The 22987-nt window shown below is 40.4% G+C and overlaps 1 protein-coding gene across 2 annotated transcripts in view; it reads left to right on the forward strand.

Moving 5' to 3' along the window:
* Positions 1–2306: 2306 nt before the first annotated feature.
* Positions 2307–22987, forward strand: part of LOC141769301 (ras GTPase-activating protein 1) — a 33664-nt gene continuing 12983 nt past the window's right edge. Inside the window, exons 1-3 of one of the 2 annotated variants that reach the window (XM_074638231.1) lie at positions 2307–3531; positions 20604–20756; positions 22714–22849. In XM_074638231.1, coding sequence (XP_074494332.1) covers positions 2951–3531; positions 20604–20756; positions 22714–22849 — 870 coding nt within the window. In that variant the 5' untranslated portion in view covers positions 2307–2950. Of the gene's footprint in view, positions 3532–11093; positions 11510–20603; positions 20757–22713; positions 22850–22987 lie in introns of those variants that run through there. The other variant, XM_074638232.1, reaches the window with a different exon arrangement.

Below are 22987 nucleotides of genomic sequence, written 5' to 3' on the forward strand. Positions count from 1 at the left end.
CCGTACGGGGCCCGCAGCAGTTTTGCCCTTTGGGGCCCCCATAAGGTTTTTCTGTGGGCTAGCCCACTGTGGGCTAGCCCACAGAAAACCCACACGGGCCCCCTGTGGGTTAACCCATGCGGGGCCCGCAGCAGTTTTGCCCTATGTATATACATACAGTATATATATATATTCCTTTTGGGCGATGTACATACTATAGTATGTACATCGCCCAAAAGGAAGAATCCTTCAGGTCTGTTTTCTACCTGTTCCCTGACCCTCTGAAAACAAATATTATGAAGCTGTACTTTAAGCAATAGGAACACTATCACATTTAATATATCTTACAGTTTTTCTCTGTCACTTTGGTACAGTTCTTGAATCATCGTTAACATTTGCAAAACACAACAAGTGCATTTCTCGAAACAATTCATACAAACAGCACCACACAATAGAACCTTGCTCAAAACCTTTAGTTTATCTCTCAAAAGTAAATATTTATGTCAATGAACATGTCGGTGTCATCTTAATTACAAGTCATTGTGTCATTGTTTAAAAATAAGATATATCATAACAGTGTACTCTGTCTGATGTAAACTATTTTCTAAGGTTTTGATGACAATGATGGAAAATGCACGAGGCTGCACTTTTTCTGTATGGGATATATCAATTTCAATATTACAAATTTACACATTACTGTATGTGGGAGATTGACAGAAGAGATTGGACACGTTTCACAATTACACCTTTACTGTTTGTACTGTTATTTGTTGGCAGACAATATGATACAGAAATGAAAAAGACAAGACTGTTTTACAGCACTACATAGCACAAAGGAAAGAAAAATACAAAATTAGAAATGTAACCTATTTGCTATTTTATAGAAAACTGGTTGATCTAATGCTTCACACATCCCCCTTTATTAGTGAATGTCAAGATTCACCTTAATTCAGGACACATTTACAAAACAAAAGTCTATGTTTTTAAAATATTCTTGACATATTAGGACACCTGGTTCAACCATTGCATGTAATTACAATGAACTAATGCCTATAGATGTTGGATATGATGGACAGACTATTCAATAGAGAACCAGTATACAGTAATACATTTTGATCAACATGACATAAGCAAGATAGATAGATAGATAGATAGATATAGTAACTTGATTGATCCCGAGGGAAATTCAACTTTCAGCATCTCAGTTCCATAGTACAAAACATGTTTGTAAAAAGGCAGTAAAAAAGTTAGTAGTGCAAAGTACAAAGTACAAAAAAATATACCAGATATAAAAATACAAGGAGATGAAGAAAACTGTTAAAACTGAATATAGTGCAGGGTAACAGCTGTGATACACGACTATTAAAAAAAGTGAATATAGTGCAGAAGAGACTGTTAAAATTGATAATGTAGGGAACAGCAGCATTTGCAATGTGTTCAAAGTAATAATGCAAAATTGCTTTTATGATGTGCACACGTGACTGATGATGGATGTTGAACAAGAGAGAGAAAAGCTGTGTAGTCCCATTTCTCAGAGCACTGATTGAAGATGTCATGGATTGAAACCGGTGCCTCACGTGCATGCGCGCACACTATACACTGCAGAATAGTTAGTTTAGCTCTGAGAATATCTAGTAAATGGACAGTGGACTTTTGTGCAGAAATAAATGATGCAGCTCCTCCAGACCAACAGAGGTTTTCCGTGTCTTGTGAAGTGACGGGGCTCCGCAGCGAGAAACGTATCGTCTCTGACTGGATGTCGGTGTCTCCCTTCCACCGCGGTCGGAGACGATAACGTTTCTCTTCCTGCTTCAGCCCCGGAGGCTGAAGCAGGAAAAGCCAACACTAGGATCAGCAGTGATTCATGAAGAGACCTCCGTCTGGTCAGCTAACATTACTGCCAAGCAGGTGAAATATAGAGTGATATTGTGGTTGTTGTCGCCTCACTGTTTTGAGCGATGCTCGTTCATGTCTATGTAGAGCGAGCACAAGCGCGAGCCCGACGCTGACTTTCGTTGATTAAACGGCCACAGGTGTCGCAGTTAACAAGTAATTCTGAAAGTTACAAACAGTCCCTTTAATCCTGCTTTATAATGAAAAAACATGAAAATCTCACTTTTTTTATAATATGGGACCTTTAAAATAATAATGCAAAATTGCTTGTATGATGTTCACACGTGACTATAGATGATGTGGATGTTGAAAACAAGAGAGAAAAAGCTGTAGTCACATTTCTCAGAGAGCACTGATTGAAGATGTCATGGATTGAAACCTGGTGCTGCTCTGTGCTCACTTGGCTGTGTCTTGCTGGGTGACTTGTGGAGAGGAGAGGAGTGGGAGAGAGAGAAAGAGAGAGAGGGGAGAAAGAACAGCAGCAGCAGCAGCGGGGCAAGCCACCAGCCTCCAGCCTCCAGCCCAGAAACACAGACATAAAGGCGAACTCAGCTTGTAATCTTACACGCAATAATACTACTATATTTACGACATGATAGTTCGCACAGAGCCACCGTTCCGGGGATTTCGGCGATAAAGGCTGGACTCTTAACTCTGGAAACTCAAGAAGAAAACAACAACACTGGAGAGAGAAAAAGACACAACAGTGACAATAAAACAACACAGTAGGGTGACACAAAAACAACAGGACATATTGGTGAATTTACACTCTATTTGCATCCTTTTAAATGTTAGTTTTCTGTGTGAACTTTAAACTCAGGACAACAATGAAGACATAGCGAGAGAAAGAAACTCCATCAAGTGTCTCGCTAGCCGTTAGCTATCTGAAGCTAACGCTAAGCTAAGTTAGCTCGTCGGCTAACGTTAGCTGGCTCGAGCTAAGACGCGTTTTTCTTGGGAGAAACTTTTTGGTGTTGTTTTCTTAGAGCTCAAAAACGCTGAAGGAGTATTGTAAAGACAGAGGGGTAAGGGCTCTGGCTCTTCTGGACTTTATCCCCTCTATATATCCTCCTTTAATATGATGGCTACGGAGGTCAGCAGTGAGGAGACGGGCTCGGTCACCGGGGTGGCAGGCGGAGGAGGAGGAGGAGGCCCGGAGACGACGGCCCCTTTTCCTTACTATCCCAAACCGAGCAGAGTGAGAGGAGTCGCTGATTTGGTAGCACCACTAGCACCAGCTCTCCGCCAAAACTCAAACACCTTTCCGGATCCACTTCCCGATATGAGTGTGACCTATGGTGGTGGTGGTGGTGGTGGTGGGGATTTGACTGGACCAGGGCTTTCCGCAACAACAACAGGGAGTGGCGGTGGAGGTGGTGTTGGTGGACATGCAGTTTTACAAGGATCCAGCTCCAGCTCGGGGACTGTGTGCTGCTCTCCCACATCGGAGGGTCCAGCTAGTCGGGTTTCACCCACATCATCAACAACAACAGGCCCGGACGGAGCCAGTGACTTACTACCCTCACTGCCACCACCTCCTCCTCCGCCTCCAGGCTCTGTGGTGCCCGGTGGCACTGTGGATGAAAGCGACCTGCAGGATGGACCTGAGTACGAGGAAGAAGAAGTGATGTTCCCTCTCTCTGCACCTCCATCAAACCAGTAAGTATACCACCAGTAACAAAAAAAACGTGTTCATTGATACCTAGAAATTAACATTTTCAAGCATCCTGTACTTTTGTTCACTTCTTTCCTGCTCTCAAAAAGGATACACTTGTGAATTTGACATTTAGTGTTGACTCCTGCAGGTTCAATAGTAATGTGTGCTTCTCACAGCTTATCATCAGTTCAGTTCAGACAACTATATAATTATCCCCAAGGGGGCAATTCATTTGTAGCATTCCCAGTCCATACATAAACTCGGGAAAAAAAGTTTGGAAACTTGTGTTTGGTGGATTATTTCTCTGTTGTTACAATGCTAATTGACATTGTATTTTACATGGCTGGAAAGCCTGTTTATTTACCTTCACAATGATGTCCAACTTGTAAGGATCATGCATTTGTGGGATGAGCAGCACAGCTGATTATGCATACCAATACCAACAGGAGAATACACTGTTTACCATTGGCAGAGATATTTTGGCAAGTTTTTCTTGGGCGCTACGCACATAATCAGCTGTGCTGCTCAACCCACAAATGCATGATCCTTACAAGTTGGACATCATTGTCAAGGTAAATAAACAGGCTTTCCAACCATGTAAAATACAATGCCAATTAGAATTGTAACAACAGAGAAATAATCCACCAAACACAAGTTTCCAAACTTTTCCCCCCCAGTTTACATACATACATTTCATCCATATATATATATATATACATACATACATACATACATACATACATACATACATTTCATCCATACATACATACAAACATACATACATTGTGGTGTTCCCCCTCACTGCACCTCCATCAAACCAGTAAGTATACACACCAGTATAAAAAAACTTGATCATTGAGATCAAATCGTTACTCCAAGTCCTTTATCCCTTCTGCTGTTAAGCTGCTGAACACAGCCCATACCTATTTTAAATAACTGGTATTTAGAGGAACTTTAAGATATGTTGTTCTTATATATTGTTTCTTTGTTTTGGCTTTTATTGCCAAAATCCTATGTATTTATATGGTTCTTATTGTAACTTTTCCCTACCAACTGCCCCATGCCTTTAATATGTTTCCTTTGACTTAACTAATTATTGGTTGTCTGTTGTATGTATGTATGTATGGACTGGGAATGTTACAAATGAATTGCCCCCCTTGGGGATAAATAATATTGTCTGAACTGAACTGATGATAGCTGTGAGAAGCACACATTTACTATTGAACATTTTCAAGCATCCTGTACTTTTTGTTCACTTCCTTCCTGCTCTCAAAAGGATACACTTCTGAATTTGACATATAGGGTTGATTCCTGCAGGTTCAATAGTAAATGTGTGCTTCTCACAGCTATCAGACAAGTTGTCTATCAGTTCAGACAACTTTATTTATCCCCAATGGGGCAATTCAGTTGTAGCATTCCCAGTCCATACATACATACATTTCATCCATACATATATACATACATTGTGGTGTTCCCCCTCTCTGCACCTCCATCAAACCAGTAAGTATACCACCAGTATAAAAAAACTTGTTCATTGATTACATAGAAATCAACATTTTCAAACATCCTGTACTTTTGTTCACTTCCTTCCTGCTCTCAAAAGGATACACTTCTGAATTTGACATATAGTGTTGACTCCTGCAGGTTCAATAGTAAAATCTGTGCTTCTCACAGCTATCTTTATCTTTTATTCGGATCTCCATTAGCTGTGGCTGAAGCCCAGCTATTCTTCCTGGAGTCCACTTAAATCACTTTGAACTGTTAGGCTCCATTTCAGTACATAATCACATTATAATCTTTACCAACAATGACTACAACATCAGAAGCGACAGCAACAAAACACAACAATATTCAGGACACAACCCAACACACAACACAGGACCTAGGTTCAAGTTAATACTATTCACAGAGTACAGAGGTACATATGATTCATTAGTGGTTGGAGCATAGCATATTATGTAAAAATACAAAAACATTAAACCTTTTATGATTTGATGTTAGCTAAATATCAGCAGACACAGAGAGCTGTTCAGCCGGGAGATGTTTTTTTCAATAATATTTTAAATAGATTTTTTGCTACATCAGTTCAGTTCAGACAACTTTATTTATCCCCAAGGGGGGCAATTCATTTGTAGCGTTCCCAGTCCATACATCCATCCATACATACAACAGACAACCAATAATTAGTTAAGTCAAAGGATACATATTAAAGGCATGGGGCAGTTGGAGGGACAAGTTACAATAATAACCATATAAATACATAGGATTATGGCAATAAAAGCCCTAAAAAAAGAAACAATATATAACAACATATCTTAAAGTTCCTCTAAATAACAGTAATTTAAAATGGGTATGGTCTGTGTTCAGCAGCTTAACAGCAGAAGGGATAAAGGACTTGGAGTAACGATTTGTTCTCCTTAAGGGCACATTATAACGTCGGCCTGAAGGCATCAGAGAATTCAGCCGAAAGAATGTGATCTGGTTGGCTGATAATTTTTTTTGCTTTCTCAGCTATCATCAGTTGTGATCAGGGTCTAAAATTAAGTTTTTTCCTCACCTCCACTGTGGCAGGTCACTGAACATTTCTACATAGATTTGAGGAGACTAAAGATACAATACACTTAAAACAAAGTCTAACTCAGTCTTGTATCAACAAAAAAACTGTATACAAATGCCTATATCAGGTATAAAAGTTAAATGGGTTGATGCAGTTCCCTTAAATCGTACTGTTTTTGTTTAAGAATACAAGCATATCCACCAATCATGGTGTTAATTGTGCATTATAGAAATCGTCGGAGATTTCATAAGGGAAATAAATTGGCAAATTAGTTTTACCAAGAAGGACAAGTGAGAGGAAACAGGTAAAGTGAACTGGTTCGATGAAGAGTTGCAGGTGACAAGTGCTTACTTTGGTCTGAGAGAGGTCAGTGCATGTTATCTAGGTAAGCAACATCTTCATATGTGCCTTTCTTGTTGTGTCATGCCTGCATCATAGTGTCTGATCTCCTCACAGCTGTATTGAGTTCAGCTTGAGTCAAGATGCTGGGGACACCTGCATTTGGTATTCATGAAGGCACGAATCCTGCACACCCAACTTTGCGAACACTATATTCTAAATTACTCAAATGCTCAAGTTTTGATTATTGATCAGCAACTACTCCTTCACATTTGTAATATAGAGTAAGTTAATCAATTGTTTTTTAGCTGACTTGTGATTGGTACAGTGTCGCACTGCAGCCCCATAAAACACCTGTTAGTATGTCACAGTAATAGCATAATTATTTTCATTGAAGTATTGTGCTCGATCATGCTACATGGGATAATAGAGATGGGTTTGAAGAAAAAATGTACAGTCCTCCAAATTAACAGACATTATGGGTGAGAAGTGAGAAATATAATATTTTGTTTATGATTAATGTAAAACAAGCATAAAACATAGTATATATTAACCCTTTTTGATTGCAGCATGGAAAATGCCATTGTATTTTAGAATTGCATCTCTAATTATAGGCATTTTTATGAGTTTATCAGGCATGCACAAAAGCACATGTCCAAACGCGTGCGTGTGCTGGTGTTGTAATAACCTAAATACGGCCCTCCCATTTGTTACAGTCTCATTAGAGAACTGCTGAGCTTTGTCATTTCTGGCCCTCACACTGTAAGATATGGAAGTGACTAGGCCCGGAGTGTGGATTCAGCTCTTATTTTAGGAGCCACCCTATATCTCCCTGTCAGAATACAGAGGAAGAGGAAGGCCAGCATCTCACCAGTCTTGCTTGTACTAGTAATGAACAACCCTAACTGGAATTAGTTGAATCCAAGTTCTTAAATATAGTACTACTCTGGAAGTAGTAGTTTTGCCAGGGGAATACAGACCTCTTCATGTGTTTGCACTTGGATTCCAGTTTATCAACTTGCAGGGTTGCCAGTGAGGCAGCGGAACAGTTGTCACTTGTGCATGAATGGCATTGATTTTCTTTGGTCTTGCCTGTTTCACAATGAGAGTCTTGTAGTCAAATGTTTATCTGCCGCATTCACTAACACACATAACTTTACACGCTGGTGAGAGTCAAAATGAATCTCCTCACTCTACTCACTCTTGCCTACTCTGAGATGCCTTACTCAACCAAGTTGTGCAAGGCGCATACGCTAACGCAACACAAGCTTTTCCTCTATATTGGTTTGTGGTTTTGGTGAATTACTTGTAGTGGTCATGAATGCACCGGAAAGCTGGACCGCATTTCCTTTAAGTTTCTCATTATTATAAGCTTGTAATTTCCCAATATGTGTTGTGAAGTGTATTGTGTTTATCAAGATGAGGCTTACAAGGATGTAGATATGTAGAAGAATAGTGATGAAAAATTCTGCCCCTATGATGTACTACTATATTCTTTCTTTTGAAGGCTTAATTTTTGTAATTTTTACGACTAGTTTACTTTTATTATCAGAGAATTGGACCCAGCGAACGTCTGGTTAAAAAAACATTGGGGTCAAATGCTGACTGTATGTACAGTATATGTATGTGCTCATCATGAGAACACCTGCCATTGGCAGTAAAAGCAAGGCCAGACACAGGCCAGAGCTAGGCATACAGCCTTCATTCATCCTCTTGTCTGCCATTGGTTGTTATAAGGTGCTGCCGTCGCCTTGTGATGATGACCCAGTTAATAGAGGGGTCTGTCCCTCCTTCAGAATGTGCCACTGATCCACTGTGATAGACGAGGCTGATATGTGGACCCTCTTCGAGGTTACTGTCTCATCCAGTGGTGCTGTCCTCCAGATGATGCCTGATCTAATATACAGGGATTCAGGCAAATGCGTCACGGTCATGGACATAGCTCAAGTTTTGGCCTGGAGGCAATAAACTGAAACTCATGGTCATATTTATGACGTAAAAATCAACTTATCTTGTGTCACATCATGTATGTGAACATCCAATCTACAGTATGTGTAATACAAGACATGCATACATTTTGTTTAGTCGTGATGTACTTTTTCTATCATTGTGCCTAAAATAGCATATGCCAGTGGCAAATCTACCATTGGCAGCAATGGGTGTTACATTCACAGCTGACTACCCAGAATGAGTCTGAGTTTCTCCCTGTCCTTTCAGCTGTGTAGCTGGCTGTGTATGCCTCGTGTAATCAGGCTCCAAGACTGATGTTGTATTCCTTTGAGTTATGTTAGCAGCCTGAGAAGTGCATGTTTGGAAGAGTGATGGAGCAAAACTTCCACACCGGTGGAAGTGGTCCCTTCTGTGTGTTGCACAGTGATTGTGAAAGCTAAGCTTGGCACATTTGCAGAGTGCGGTAGAGGGAAATTGTTCATGAGAGTGAGAGAACGACAAACAGCAGTCACATTCATTCACACCTCTGTACAACAGTGTGTCATTCATTCATAAACGATGGCTGCAGCAATACGATTTTCACACTGATGATTGTTTAACGAAGAGGCAAAAGTGACGATGTCAGACGGCCCTAACAGTGTGTGTCCCTGCTGCATTAGAAACCCCCAGCCCAGTGCAGGAGCTTAAACAAACAGCACGTTGGGAAATGAGTCGCCGATTTTGAGTTTCCACGAAGATTAGCAGGGATTTTAAATCCTGAAGGGTTTCCCCAAGGAGGTGGTGGTAAGAGGAAGGAGAAAATACAAAGGGAAAGAAAGGTTGGATTTGAAGATCAGCGGCTGTGTGAATGAGTTTAGCAGTTGGCTGTGGAAACATCTCTGTAACTGCAGTGTTAATTGAGTACCCACACTACCTAATTGCCCTTTGTGTAGAGAGGCACAGACAGTGGAGTTGTGAAATGGTGCAAGGATCATGTCACATAGCTTAACAAGGTTATTCCCTGATGGAGATTGTTCCCACTAGCCAAAATGTTACAGCACTTTTATAACAAAGCATGGACTTATTAATGGGATTGGATCAGTCATTACACAGTTTTGATGACTGGTGAGCCCAGCATTTAGTATTAAGCCTGTAATTTCCTTTTGTAAATTTGAAATTACTCCAATACTCCTAGCTGGAAAGTTACATACTGCAGTTTATATGGAACTGATTTTGCATCTTGTTTCACAACTGCGCCATCAGTCTTCCAGCTCTTATAGCAAAGGACGCACATGCTTAGGGTTGGTTTAGTAGAACCATTGATTGAAATACCAGTCCCACTTTTATTAGTATAAGCTCTTTGCTGTGCATTGATAAGGCAAAGCCTATGGTTTCCATGCATTTTCAATGCGTTACGCAACGTCCTGTCATGCCCTTCTAATACCCACACTGCCCTGCCTTTTCTCTCCTACATCCTGTTTTCAAGACTTCTGAGCCACTCATTGTGGCCTTAACAGGATCCTCAGAAGCATTTCAGTTGTGTTTGACAATACCCAGGATTTCTGATTTGAATGACTATTCACAATAACAACGTGTGCTTAATAATATGTTGGGTAACATAGAAAATGTTACAGTGCCAGGTTAATCTTAAGTATCATTGTACAACAGGCATGACTTCCGACACAACAAGTATAATAAAGGTGTTTCATTTAACAGTGTTGTCGTTGCATTGTTACTTGTACAAAAGAGCAGCCACACAGAGCTAGTGTTGCAGGTTTCCGTTTTATTGAGATGCACTGTCTGTCTGGTGGATGTTTGTATAAGTTACTTCACATTCAGTTTGACAAAAAACGATGGCTTAAATTCTGCAGGAAGAGTATGTTCTTAACTGGACGGACGCCCCCGCTTGTGTAAATCAAAAGCACAGGGGGAATATTGTATGGGTAGATGACAGTGAAGCCTATTATCACTGACGTAATGATGTTATTTCAGGGAGGCTGATTCACAGCAGGAAAGCCGAGATGTCGGCTTTGGTCCCTGTGTTTCTGGCTGGGCATTAAACTGATGACGGTTTGTTAGCATTCAGCCTGAGCAAGGCTGAAGATGCATGGATGGGCCTTTCCAATCTCTCCATCTGTACATTTTAAGTCTGCCCCTGTGTGCTGGCATTTTCCTGCCTTGACTGAGGTAACAAGCCGTGGCAGTCCATTATGTGCAAAGCAAAAGAAAAACAATTCACAGCTGCTGTCAGGCCTCCGCAGCTCCCCACCTTTTTCCATTGTGGAAACTTGAGCCCACAAATATGAGTAAATGGTTAAGGGATCACAATTTACATAATAGTTGTTTGGCTGGTTGGTTAGTGCATAAACCCATACTGTGTTTACATTAAAAGCTCCGGCGTTTGTTCATTAACTGAAAGAATGCTTGGTGTGTGGCTGAAACCAGTTTGAAATTTTGAGGTCGAGTGAGGTTCATGTCATCATGTGTTTAATCTTTAAGCATGGTCGGAGCCAGGTGTATATAAAGTACTCTCTAAGGCCAGTGAAGGTCACAAGGTTGTGTTATCTGTTTCCACTGATGCGTGTCTGTGTATTTGAGTGTTTATGGGCAGCACATAAATGTGTATTCATACAATGAGATGCCACTCCCTACCCTTGCTGTCCCACTGCTTCAAAAACCAATAGGCAGCTTGCTCATGTGCGTGGCTTTATGAGAGAGAAAGAGGGGAGGGAAGGAGAAAGAGAGTCAGAGCGGGATGAAGTGGGAGCAAAACGACAGGACTAGTTTGCCTCAGTTTCTGAAAGATCAACTTCGTCAGAAGAGCGTCTAAAGGATAGTGGAACCAGACATGGTCCTCCAATTTTCCTCAAATTAGTTAGCACAACTAAATGCATGTGGGGTGTGCATCTCTGTGTCCTCCTGTTCATCTTACCTCCATGGATGTTGCTCATTGACACAAGTGACGGGAGATGACTGTATCAGGGCGACAGCAGGGTCACATCATCATGCCTTGTACGGATTTAGAGCTACCTTTGCCCTGCTTTCCACGTCGGAGCTCACAGTTTTTGCCTGGCCAGCAGCCGTATCAGTGGAGTAAGTGCACCTTGTGAGACCACGGGACACAGGAGGGAGATGCAGCAGAGGGCGAACTCCGCGTAAGTGGGGCATCAAAAATTACCCCGCAACTCTAACCTCGCCTCCCCAAAAATGGGCTGGTAGTAAGAGCTGACAACTTCTGCTTTGCTTATCAACTTTTTTTTATTTTATTTTAGGATTTAAATTTCATTTTAGTTGTTAAAAATATTGTTAAAAATGAAAATCAGTGTGTGTGCATGCAGTTTATTCATTTAATATTATCCAGGGGGCTTTCTTCTATATGTGAGATCTTTCAGCCATCTGTGATCATCTGACATTTCAGTTGTAATGTCACAGGAAATCTACGATAGATGTTTTTGTGTCCTTCATTTTTTGCTCGGAAAAGTGTTTGCTGGATAGTCAAACACCTATAATATAATGGTATACTGTGCCTAATTTGTCTAATTACATATTTCAAAGACCTGACTCATGGAAGTCAGGAAAGGTCATATTACATATGTAACTACATGGTCTATTTAAAAATGTTAGTGCGGCGTTTACTGGGCATTAAATTTGTGTGTAGGAAACATGTTGTACTCAGTGCCCTTATAGAAAGCCGGCAGCTCCACTGAGTTGCATTGCTAATGTACAGTAATGCAATGTTTCATTCATTTTGATGCTGATAAGGGCTGACAGTACGTCTGTGGAGATGTTTGAGTACAGCTGCATCCATCAAGACGGAAAAAGATGAAGAAGAGAGACATGAGCCGGAGCGAAAGAGCTCACAAAAGAGCTTAATGAGAGACAGACAGACTGACAGAGAGACGAGGTCCAACTCACTCAAGTCACAGCAATCTGTTTCTGTCCTGTTAGTCTTATTGCCCCTGAAGAGCCCCTGGCTCCAGCAAACAGAAAAAAACAGTTTGTCAGATTTGTCTAGCATGTAGTACCAACAACGCTGTACATAATGTGAATGGGCACAAATAGTAGAATCTTTGCTACCTGAAATCACCATTAAACTCAAATTTTATATTTACAGTACTGTAGTTTAAAGTAGCAGTATATTTTTGGCATCCTTGGGCAAAAATTCCATAATAACCTTTTAGCATATTGTAATTCAAGTGTTCTGAGAGAAAACTAGACTTCTGCACCTCCTCATGACTCTGTTTTCAGGCTTTAAAAAATTTAGCCTGTGGAGACTTTGACCAATCACAGATCATTTCAGAGCGAGAGCGTTCCTATTGGCTGTGCTCCGGTCATGTGACCGGAACTTGGCGTTCCTTCAACGGATTTCACAGTGGCTGCCGCGTCACAAACTTTCTCATTTTACAGCTAAACAGTGCACTACAAGATGATTCTGAAAACATTTGAGGCGAGAAATAAGCATTAAAGTTACATAATATTGATTCATATTTGATCAGCGCTGCCTAGTTTGACCGTTTGGTCGGAGTTTGCGAGTGATTGACAGCCGGCTCTCATAGACAGCAGATGGACAGCAGACCTCAAATCAGCTCTTATTGCTTGTTTTCCTCCGGTCTGTGAAATCTTGCAGATGCCGTTAGGAGCACCGGAGGGCACAGAGGCACATGATTTTTTTCAGGTTACCTGTTTCATGTACTATTGTCAGGATATAGCGACTGTTTTATAAAAATAACTTTTTGTTAATCATATTTGCTTCAATCTCGCCTACTTCAGCTTTAATGCATAATGCACAACTACTTCAGTATCCATTAACCAAGGCTTATTAAATGGTTACATCCTACCCAACATACTCTGGGTATCATTACTTTTTAAAAATAGTTACGCTTGAATGATTTTGGTCAGTAGATTATGCGGTGTCCTCATTTTGAGCACAAGAGTTTCCGAAGACTTGGTGTCCTTTTCAAACCATAGCTTGTCATTGCTTAAATGTCTGAACTGTTTTTTAGCAAGGATTCCTCCGATGGGGAGTATACAACATGTTTATGCTGGTAGTGCTGTCTTCCAGGGCTGTGTTAGGCTTAATCCAAACGTACACAGGTATTTTTGTATACTGTGTTTTTCTACCTTCGTTCTCAAAATTCCTGTCCACACAAGCATGGTTTTAAAGAAAAATCTCCGTCTAGACGAAAAACTCAAAAACACAATTAAACGCTGTCAAGGCCAGGGGGCAGGTTGGGGCACACACACACACGCACACACACACACACACACACACACACACACACACACACACACACACCAGTAATGGGGTCTGTGTCGTGGGAGTGTTGCATTGGATGAGTAACAGTGACCTCCGTAGCTCATTCTGATGCCTCTGTTCCTCAATATAGTGGAAGGGTAAGTGTACATTTATGTGTAAACATGTAAAAAGTCCCGTCAGCAAGGTCATTTGGCTACACCATCCGTTCATGGATGTATTTATGCCGCCGTTTTATGACATGTTGCCTCATTAGTGATGCCTCACAAAGGAGATAATGGCGCACACTCTGACGTTACAAGCCAAAAACTCTGTTTTCTCTGTCTACACGTCAACACTGAAAACGGATTTTTAACAGGGATGTTCCGGATGTTTGATGATATCACATACTGTATATTCTTTTTTGCAGTCACTGAAATTTCAGCGCAAATTAGGCTAGTTGTGTTCCATTTGATTTCTAAAATAAAACAGCGTGATTAAAGGATTATAGAATTAAAAAAAATATATAAATAAATATTCATTCAAGTAAAGTATTTTACTTTATTAATTTGTGGGAATAGCGCTTCTCTCTTTCTGCAAAATATTTGCATTTGGTCATCTTTGTGCAGTTTCTCTCAGACACTTGTAGATTGATCCCTAATTTAAATACCTCTTATTCCAGTTGTAAGAACGAAACTACACTGTTCACTCGTGGTGCTTTCTGTGGCTTCATGGTTCCACAGGTTGTTCTTTACAAATCAAACACTATAAAATGTGAGAAAACCACAGAGACGGTCTATGTGAAACAAACAGTACGTCACTCCCGTCTTGTCAGAGCTCTTGTGATGCAATATTTTTAAGGCATTCAGCCTTAAAATATAGCCAGAAGGATTGTATACAATAAATCATGCTGCCATGCTTGCAGGGGTTTTAAGCCCTACATTTGGCATGTTGCCCGAGCTCACTAGGCTCGGGCATGTTCAATTTCAGCAGCGCGCAGTAATATTGTTCTTGACAGCATGACACAATTAGCTGAACTATGCATATAAGTAACTCGTATGCTCACAGGAACAGCTGAAAGGATGGCCTTTGGCGCTTGTCTCATAATGAAGTGACTAAATGGCTGTCTTGTCCGAAAGTGAGATTCAGGATGAGAGCATTGGAGTGGTGAGGGATGACATTGTCAGCGTCTCCTCCTGCTCACTCACCTCAGCAGTTTGAAACATATTTTGGTGTGGTGTCATTAACAGGGTAGTTGTGACTTAGTTAGTGTAGAAAACAGTCATTTTCCATGCATGTGAGTTGCCACGATTCTATGCATTAAGATCTGTGCGCACTTAATATATCAATTTGTATCAGTTAACCTGTTTTAGTTGACTGTGCGGGAACTGGAAGCAGAAAGATGAATGCCTTTTATCCTGAGTTGAGCGTCCACAGAGGAGAGAACAAGGACATGTCCTGACATGACTGGGCATTCCTCAAGCTGATAGTAGCACTGTATCCTATCACTGCTGTCATGGCTTATGCTCATAGCCTGTTTATTCATAACACCCTTGCTGCCTAGTCTCTCACTCACTTCTCATGCCATCATGGGCAGTCTAATTTGAGAATTGATTATTATAGCTCATATATAAAACTGCAGTGAACTCGATCTAAATTGCCTTTGCCTTTTATAGGTGTGATGTACAGTGCAAAGCATCTAAAATTTCACAAAATTTTAAATACTTGTTAAAAACACCACATTTTATTCTGACTCTCTCCTGAAGGTGCAGACACCAGGACATTAGGGGTGTCCCTGTTAGATGTACGGTAAATTAAATCAACCAGGCTATGTAAATAATGCAGATTACCCGAAGGCACTGCACAACAACAAATCCACATGGCTGAGGTTACTATGGCGACGCATAAAACATAGCGTACAGAGGTGAAGTAAAAGAGGAATACCGTAGCTATTTAATTTATGTTTTTGTGTGATGAACAACAGCCTAAAACAAAAAACAGCAATGCAGCCTCGCCCAGCATGTAAATCAGTACTGTGGTGTGGTGTGGTGTGGTGTGGTGTGGTGTGGTGTGGTGTGGTGGGGTGGGGCGACTGTGGCTCAGTGGATAGAGCAGGTGGTCCTTTAATCTCAAGGTTGGCGGTTCGATCCCCATTGACATCGAACCCCAAGTTGCTCCCCGGGTGCTTCACAGCAGCCCACTGCTCCTAAAATGCTTAGATTGGGTTAAATGCAGAGGTCAAATTTTATAAAGTTATTAAAATTCAAGACTGGCTTATGCAGTTTATGCACATGCTACAAGGTCTGTATTTCACTCTGTGTATATTTGAGGTACAGAGTAGGAGCAGGATTCAGTAATTAAATGATGGCAACAAGCTGTTTATTGTTCATGTCTGCCTAAAACCAGAGCTATAACAGTAAAATATGGTAGGTGACAAACAAATATATTGTCTCTGTTGTTTAACATTTAATTTGTAAACTCGCCTGTTGCTGAGTTTGAGCACAAACTGAAGCTCCCTTGCATCCTGCACTAAAACAAAGCACTGTTTTGTATTGAGTCTTGGCTTCAATGCATAATGCAAACAAATATCCTTTTTCATCCACACTTGGAATAAGTTGCTTGTTATTTCTATGGTGGAAAAAACAATACAAATGGAGAGTTTTCTTCTTTGATAGTCCCTGTATTGTTCAACAGTGTACAGAGGTCAGCATGTGCCCATTTTTATCAACTGTACATAGTTAATTAATTACCTCTGTCATATAGCAAAGGCAACATTCAGGGAAGAATAGTATTCCATATTTGTAAATTTCAGCTCTGTGTCTTTGAAACATTTATGAACCAAGCATTTAAACTAAGGAAACAGCAGGTGAGCAAAACAGTTATGATGCATTTCAAGGAGCTAATTGTAAGGCTGACGATACTATTAATGCTCGATATGTTTAATTTTAACTTTCCGTTACCTTCAACATGAAGTCAGTGGTTTGAATTGCGGGGGTGGAAGGCTATTTAATGACTTCCTGTCAGAAACCTTTTACATAGTCAGCCTATTTTTGATGAAGTAAGATAATAAGTATCATTCTAGTTTACTTGTTCATATTTTCTAATCTTAGTCCCAATTTTATGAATCATTTATGTTAATGTCACCACCACATTTGACCCTAGTTTGATTATTTCTTGTTTGAATCAAGAACTTACTCCTCGGTTTACAAAATAATCTTTTGGTTGTGACCCATGGGTTTAGGCTTGCTATGCAACTTGAGACTTGGTACCAGTTCTCTGCTTGGTTTTGTAGAATGATGTCAGTAGTGATTTCTTAATTTCTTAACCCTTTACTAAACTTTATGATTAATAGCTTTTTTTTTTTTTTATATTTGCATTTGATGAGTGGGTGGGAAGACGAGTAATAACGGCTTACAGAGTCAGAATCCAAAAATGGAAATGCACTAAAAGTACTGAAGTGACAGGGTTGATGCAAAAACAATGGTCTGTTATTTTACACCTCTGACTTCTAATCTGTTGGGTTCCTCACAGTCTTGCACTTTAAAACTTTTAAATAGTGAACAGCACACGTTATTATTTTTTATATTTTCGCCTGCAACTTTAAACAGCCCAAAATAGGCTAGCTGATGCAGTTCTTGGACGTGTGTGTACCACAGCCTTACCCACAGCAGCAGCAGCAGGCTGGCTGTCTGGCAGCACGATGCACAGCCTCGGGGAGTTTATCAGTTTGAATCAACATTTTGCTGCATTAGCATAGCCTCCCTCTATAAAAGTGCATGACTGTAGCCGAAGAAGTTTCAAGTATATTATAGTCAAAACAGTAGACTGAGCCACAGTTTTACTGGAGTGAGGCTAGGACCCACCTCATTGGGCTGCCTAAGGCAGACAACCTGGATGAATGGTTTCATTTTTAAAATTTGAATTGAAAAATCTCTACAAAATATAAATATGTTATCAAAAACTACAGCCAACGGGTCTGGTGTACTTGTTGTGGGATACCAAAGGCCCAAGGTGATGTGACACATAACAAATGTAATAAAAAACACAGAATTTGTAGTTTGCACATTTGCTTGTATATATAAACCACCGTGCCCCCTTGCATGTGTTGGTGTGGGTGCTGTTGGTTGTTTATAGGTGCCTGGTTTGCGCTGCTAGGGTGAAGGTGAATATAGATTTGAGGGTGTGGTGGTTAATAAATACTCAGCCAGTCACATCGCTGTTCTCATTACTCTGAAACAGTGGTGCCAATCGCAGTGACGCATGATGACAACAGCTGAACAAATGAAAAATCGGCCTATCCAGGAAATTATGTTGTTTTCTGGATGGTGCAGAGCGGCATGGTGCAGCACCGCCTATCTGCAGCTAGGCAAATGATGTGTTTTTTTTCTGCTTGTTTGTAAAAATAGTACAAGGATGACATAAACGAATAATACAAAAATGTTTGGTGAAGCAGTTTATATGATTGCATCAATCCAATGCTCTTTCAATCATAGTTCTACCGTATTTCATGTTGCAAATGGTTATATCAAATCTAAAAATGTAATGCAGACTTTGCCTTTTAATCATTTCAAGAATAAAACATGAAATGCAGATTTTTTTTGTAAAAAAGGAAAGGAGGCTGTGATACACAGGATTAGTTACCGGCGCTATCCATTATAACAGACCCATCTGACATTTGTAGAGACATGGGGTTATTTTGTAGCAGCGCTTTGGTGCGGCACATCTCCAATCAGAGGCTGCAGTTTTATCAACGTATATGTATATATGTATATATATATATATATACATATATACATATATACACATGTATATATATATATGTATATATATATATATATATATATATATATGTATATGTATATATATATATATATATATATATATGTATATGTATATATATATATATATGTATATATATATATATATATATATATATGTATATGTATATATATATATATATATATATATATATGTATGTTCCTTCTGCATTCAGATGGCTGTGTATAGCTGTGTGTATGGATAGCTACTTAGATTGATGTCTGGCACAGTGTTAATAGTTGTTTTCCTGAGGGTTTTTTGTTCTGGACATTTACTGGTGATCTATGGGTGTGCCTGTTAAATATACCACACACTCTAAAAATGTCTTGAATTGGTGCTAGTAAATCAGAAGTGGGTTTTGGAGTTGGTAAACATAGCAGACAGAGAGGAAAGGCCCTGGTTACAAACCAGCATCTTCCTGTCCATCATGATCCATGTAGTCTTGTGCCTTGCCAGTCACCCAGTTGCAGCCCTGACACTGGTTGCTCCCTCTGTTTGGTTGTTCAGAATGGCTGAAAGCAATAGAAACAGTAACTGGCCCTCACATTGTTTTTCCTGTTGTATTGTGGCTAGTTTTGACTGTTGAATGTGTGTGTAGACGTTATGGTTCGGGTAATTTGGTTTTGAGACCTACGGCCTGGTTCAGGATTGGTGGCAGTAGGAGTTTGTATCCCAAATGTCTTTAATTTGGCTTTAATGCCACTATATACAGGGTATAATGGGTCATGTGTATGTTTTTGTGGGGGCATAAACTACTTAAATCATATTATGCTGTGGAACCTGGTTAGTTTGGCTTGTAGGATGGTGTGCCCAGCTCTGCTTTCTGCCATTCTTCTTTTGTAGCGATCTACCTTTGCCTCTTCACTGTTCCCTTCTCCTTCAGTGTTATTCCCGCCAGCTTCCTCAGCCCTTTAAGCGCTGCTTGGCCCTACTCTGCAACTGCCCTCAGTGGCCCTCTTCAATTCTCTTATCACCCAAAGCCCACTCACAGACACCTAACTCTCCCCTCCTCTTCGGCAAGCCTTCTCCAGCTTACTCCATGATAGCAGACTTCACCACGTTTGCTTTACAAGCAGAGACCTTTACTCACCTAAACCAGATGGGAGCCCTTTAGGTCTCCTGTGAAAAGAGCAACTGCAGCACCTCATTCATCTTCTCACCGCTGGATGTTTTTTCCAGTCACTGCCTTCCGCTCCGAGAGGCACCGGTGGCCTAAATTTGGAAAAGCGTGTTAATTTTTTACCCCAGCTGGCAAGGCCCAGTCAAGTTCAGCCTCACCTGCTGAAATTTTAACCAGTGTTGTTCCTGAGGCTTCTGTTTAATTCAGAACGCAGCAAGACTTTAATGGTGTGCTGGAAACTCTAAAATAAAAGCTTTTGGATTCCCATTTGTTTAAGAATACATGGCCTGCTCATTCTCTCTGGGTTGTACTCTCATGAAAGTAGGTAGCAGAATTCATCCGAGCTTCATATTGATATTGCTTTCATTTTCAATCAGTCTGTCAATAATTATTTGTTTGATCAGTTAATTGTTTACTTATTTCCCTCACCAAGTTTCCAGAACTGTTTTGAAGCACTGTGCTCTCAAGGTGAAAGTGGAAATGGATTAAGTAGAACACATGACATTAAGTAACCTGATGAAGGCGCTTGTCTGATCTCTATTATGATTCAAGTTTTGCGATTCTGTAATATTATGATTTGTGATTGTGATCTTATACAATTTTTTATTTCTGGTTATTTCTTAAAACTGGACTGTGGAAAACTCAAAATGATTGTGGTGCTCTATATTATTAGAAAATGTTTGATGAGAGAGGCACTGTGTCCTCAAAGTGTCATTCTCTTGAACATGTTATGTATTAGGCTCACATCCTTCTCTCATGTTTACCTCAGGAGGTTGTTGGTTGTATTGCCACAATTCTTGTATTAGTTGTAAGTGGTTTCTTTTATTTTGATAAATTTAACTTTTTAAAAGAAATTACATAGCATGATGTTTTTTTATTGTGTTAACATTTTCAGCCATTTTGCTCAGCATTTTATTTATTTATGGTGTATTTTACTGCTAAACAGAAATGTGTACTTCTCTGCTTAACAGGCTTATACATTTAGTAACAGTTTCATTTGCATCTCAATATAGTTTGGCCTAACGCACCATCTGCCCGACCCCCTCCTAATCATTTCCTCCTTGTCTGTCTGTCTCAGGTGGTACCATGGCAAGCTAGACCGAACCATTGCTGAGGAGCGGCTGCGCCAGGCCCGGAACCCTGGCAGCTACCTCATCAGGGAGAGTGACCGCCGGCCCGGTTCCTTTGTCCTGTCTTTCCTCAGTGTGACCAACGTGGTCAACCATTTCAGGTACGACAGAGTGCATGCAACAAGCAGAAATAACATCTCAGTGACAGGCCCAGTCTGAATCTGCAGCAAGAGCCTCCCTAAATGCCGTAGGGAGAAGTAGGCTTTTGCATTGACACATTCAGGTGGTTGCCGTTGCAAATTATTTAGCATGTTTTGTAGTAGCTATTTTCAGAGATGTAACCTTACCTGACCTGACTTGGCCTATGACAATGCTGAAGAAATGTTTGTCCAATGAACAACTTTGTATCCATTGCTGGGAAACCAGAATAGTTCCAAACATGAATTGACCTCTAACCATGTTATAGCTAACCTGGTAGCATGGTGTTGCTAACACCCCACCACTGAGAGCTCTGTGGTTGGAAAAGTTAGAATAGTTTCGAACTCGAACTGTTGCACCTCTATTCTCCATAGAGCCCTTTTAGTAGGTGAAATATACCAATACTATTGCATCTCACAATTAGGCTGCATGCCACCCTCAAGTATGAGATAAGGATAGGGGAACTACAGAAGTTATTCATTACCTGCTAACCAAAAAGGCAGAGAGCCACAGACACTGCAGTGAAAGATCGACCGCAGAGATGAGCCGATACCGAAGTGAGAACGTTTAGGTTTGAAAAGTGGTTTCTGGTGCCATGTCATGCCATGGTAAACCACTTCATCGTATTTGTGTTACAGACATTTAAACTGTTTTTATAATGCATATCAGCTTGCACACTTAGATGTTTGCTGAACCCCATGACTCTGCATGTGTGTGTGCTTGTGTGACGCAGAACACTTCTGTGTATGGGTGGACCTGAATGTGTGTGGGTGGACCTGAAGTAAAAGAATGAAGACAGCACACTTCTCGTCTAGCAACCATACCGTGGGGTATTAAACAACCCTGTAGTCGATAAAACAAAACAGATTAGGCATTACAATCTCTCCTTCCCTGCAATGGACACGTTATAATCAGTATGAGGATACATTTACCCTGCAGCTCACACATAAAAGGTGGAGATATGCTCTCTCCGATCAAGGGTAAACAATCTTCTACTTCATTTTTTTGTTGCTTTTTTAGAGTGACTTACTTGAAGATGGGAAGTGATGAAGTGGAAGTATTCATTAGAGATCAATAAGCAGGCTACTGAGTATACCATTTTGCATTTACAGGTAGCACCCAGGTTCCCTGGTGTGTATTTAATACTAACTGTAAGTGCTTAAAGACATGATGTGGGCGTGTAATGTATACCTGTTTGATGCACCTGTAAGTAGGCTAAAATGTACTACTACAACTACTCTACTGCTCATGTTTGATCTGCTAGTCCTAATTTTACATCTTAGAGAGCAAAAATGTTTGTGCTCTGTGAGAAATCGCAGACATTTCCTCCCTAAAATGCACTTCTCTAATTAAGTAACAATGACATCATCTCCTTCACTCACACTGCTTTAGTGCGGACCCATGATGTCACTGATGCTGGAAGGAAGGAGCCCTCCTGTAAGGGAATTATGAACATAAGGTTAATTGCGTGACACCTTCAAAAGGTTGATGTCGTCAGATTGTGCACACAGCAAATGAGTAATCGCTTCATTTATTATAAACCCTCAATCAGAGGTCCACTCAACTGATGAGCAAAGAATTAGGATTAGTGGCTCTGCAATGGGATATGGTTTAGAGCAGTACTTTTCTCATACCATTGTAATCATTCTCTGTAGGGATATTCTCATAAATCCTCTTTAGATATATATTTACCACTTCTGTTTAAGGATTGTGCTTAGTCTTTTGTTATATCTTGTGCTATGTTTCATCTGCAGTGTAGGAGCACTGATGAAAAACAATGTTGACGCAGTCCAGATAGATAATTTCACTCTCAAATGAATCAATGTTGAACATTTTCTATTTCTTTCACAGCACAGCGATTAGCCTGTATTTAAAAATAACTGCGCAGTCTTTTATCATTGTTGTGTTTTCTCTCAACAGGATAATTGCCATGTGTGGGGACTATTACATTGGCGGGCGGCGGTTCTCTTCTCTATCAGACCTGATTGGTTACTACAGCTATGTGTCTTGCCTGCTAAAAGGAGAGAAACTGCTATCGCCAGTGGCGCCCCCAGAGGTGAGACTGACTCCATGGCTGAGAGTATACAGTACAGTAGATTCCAAAATACTACATTTTAAAGATCAATTCTGGCATATTTTAAATTTTGTAGCACTCCCCTCAAATTTGACATAATTGTAAACTCTCTCGTTGCTT

This window comes from Sebastes fasciatus, chromosome 6 (genome assembly GCF_043250625.1).
Source record: "Sebastes fasciatus isolate fSebFas1 chromosome 6, fSebFas1.pri, whole genome shotgun sequence".
Lineage (NCBI taxonomy): Eukaryota > Metazoa > Chordata > Actinopteri > Perciformes > Sebastidae > Sebastes > Sebastes fasciatus.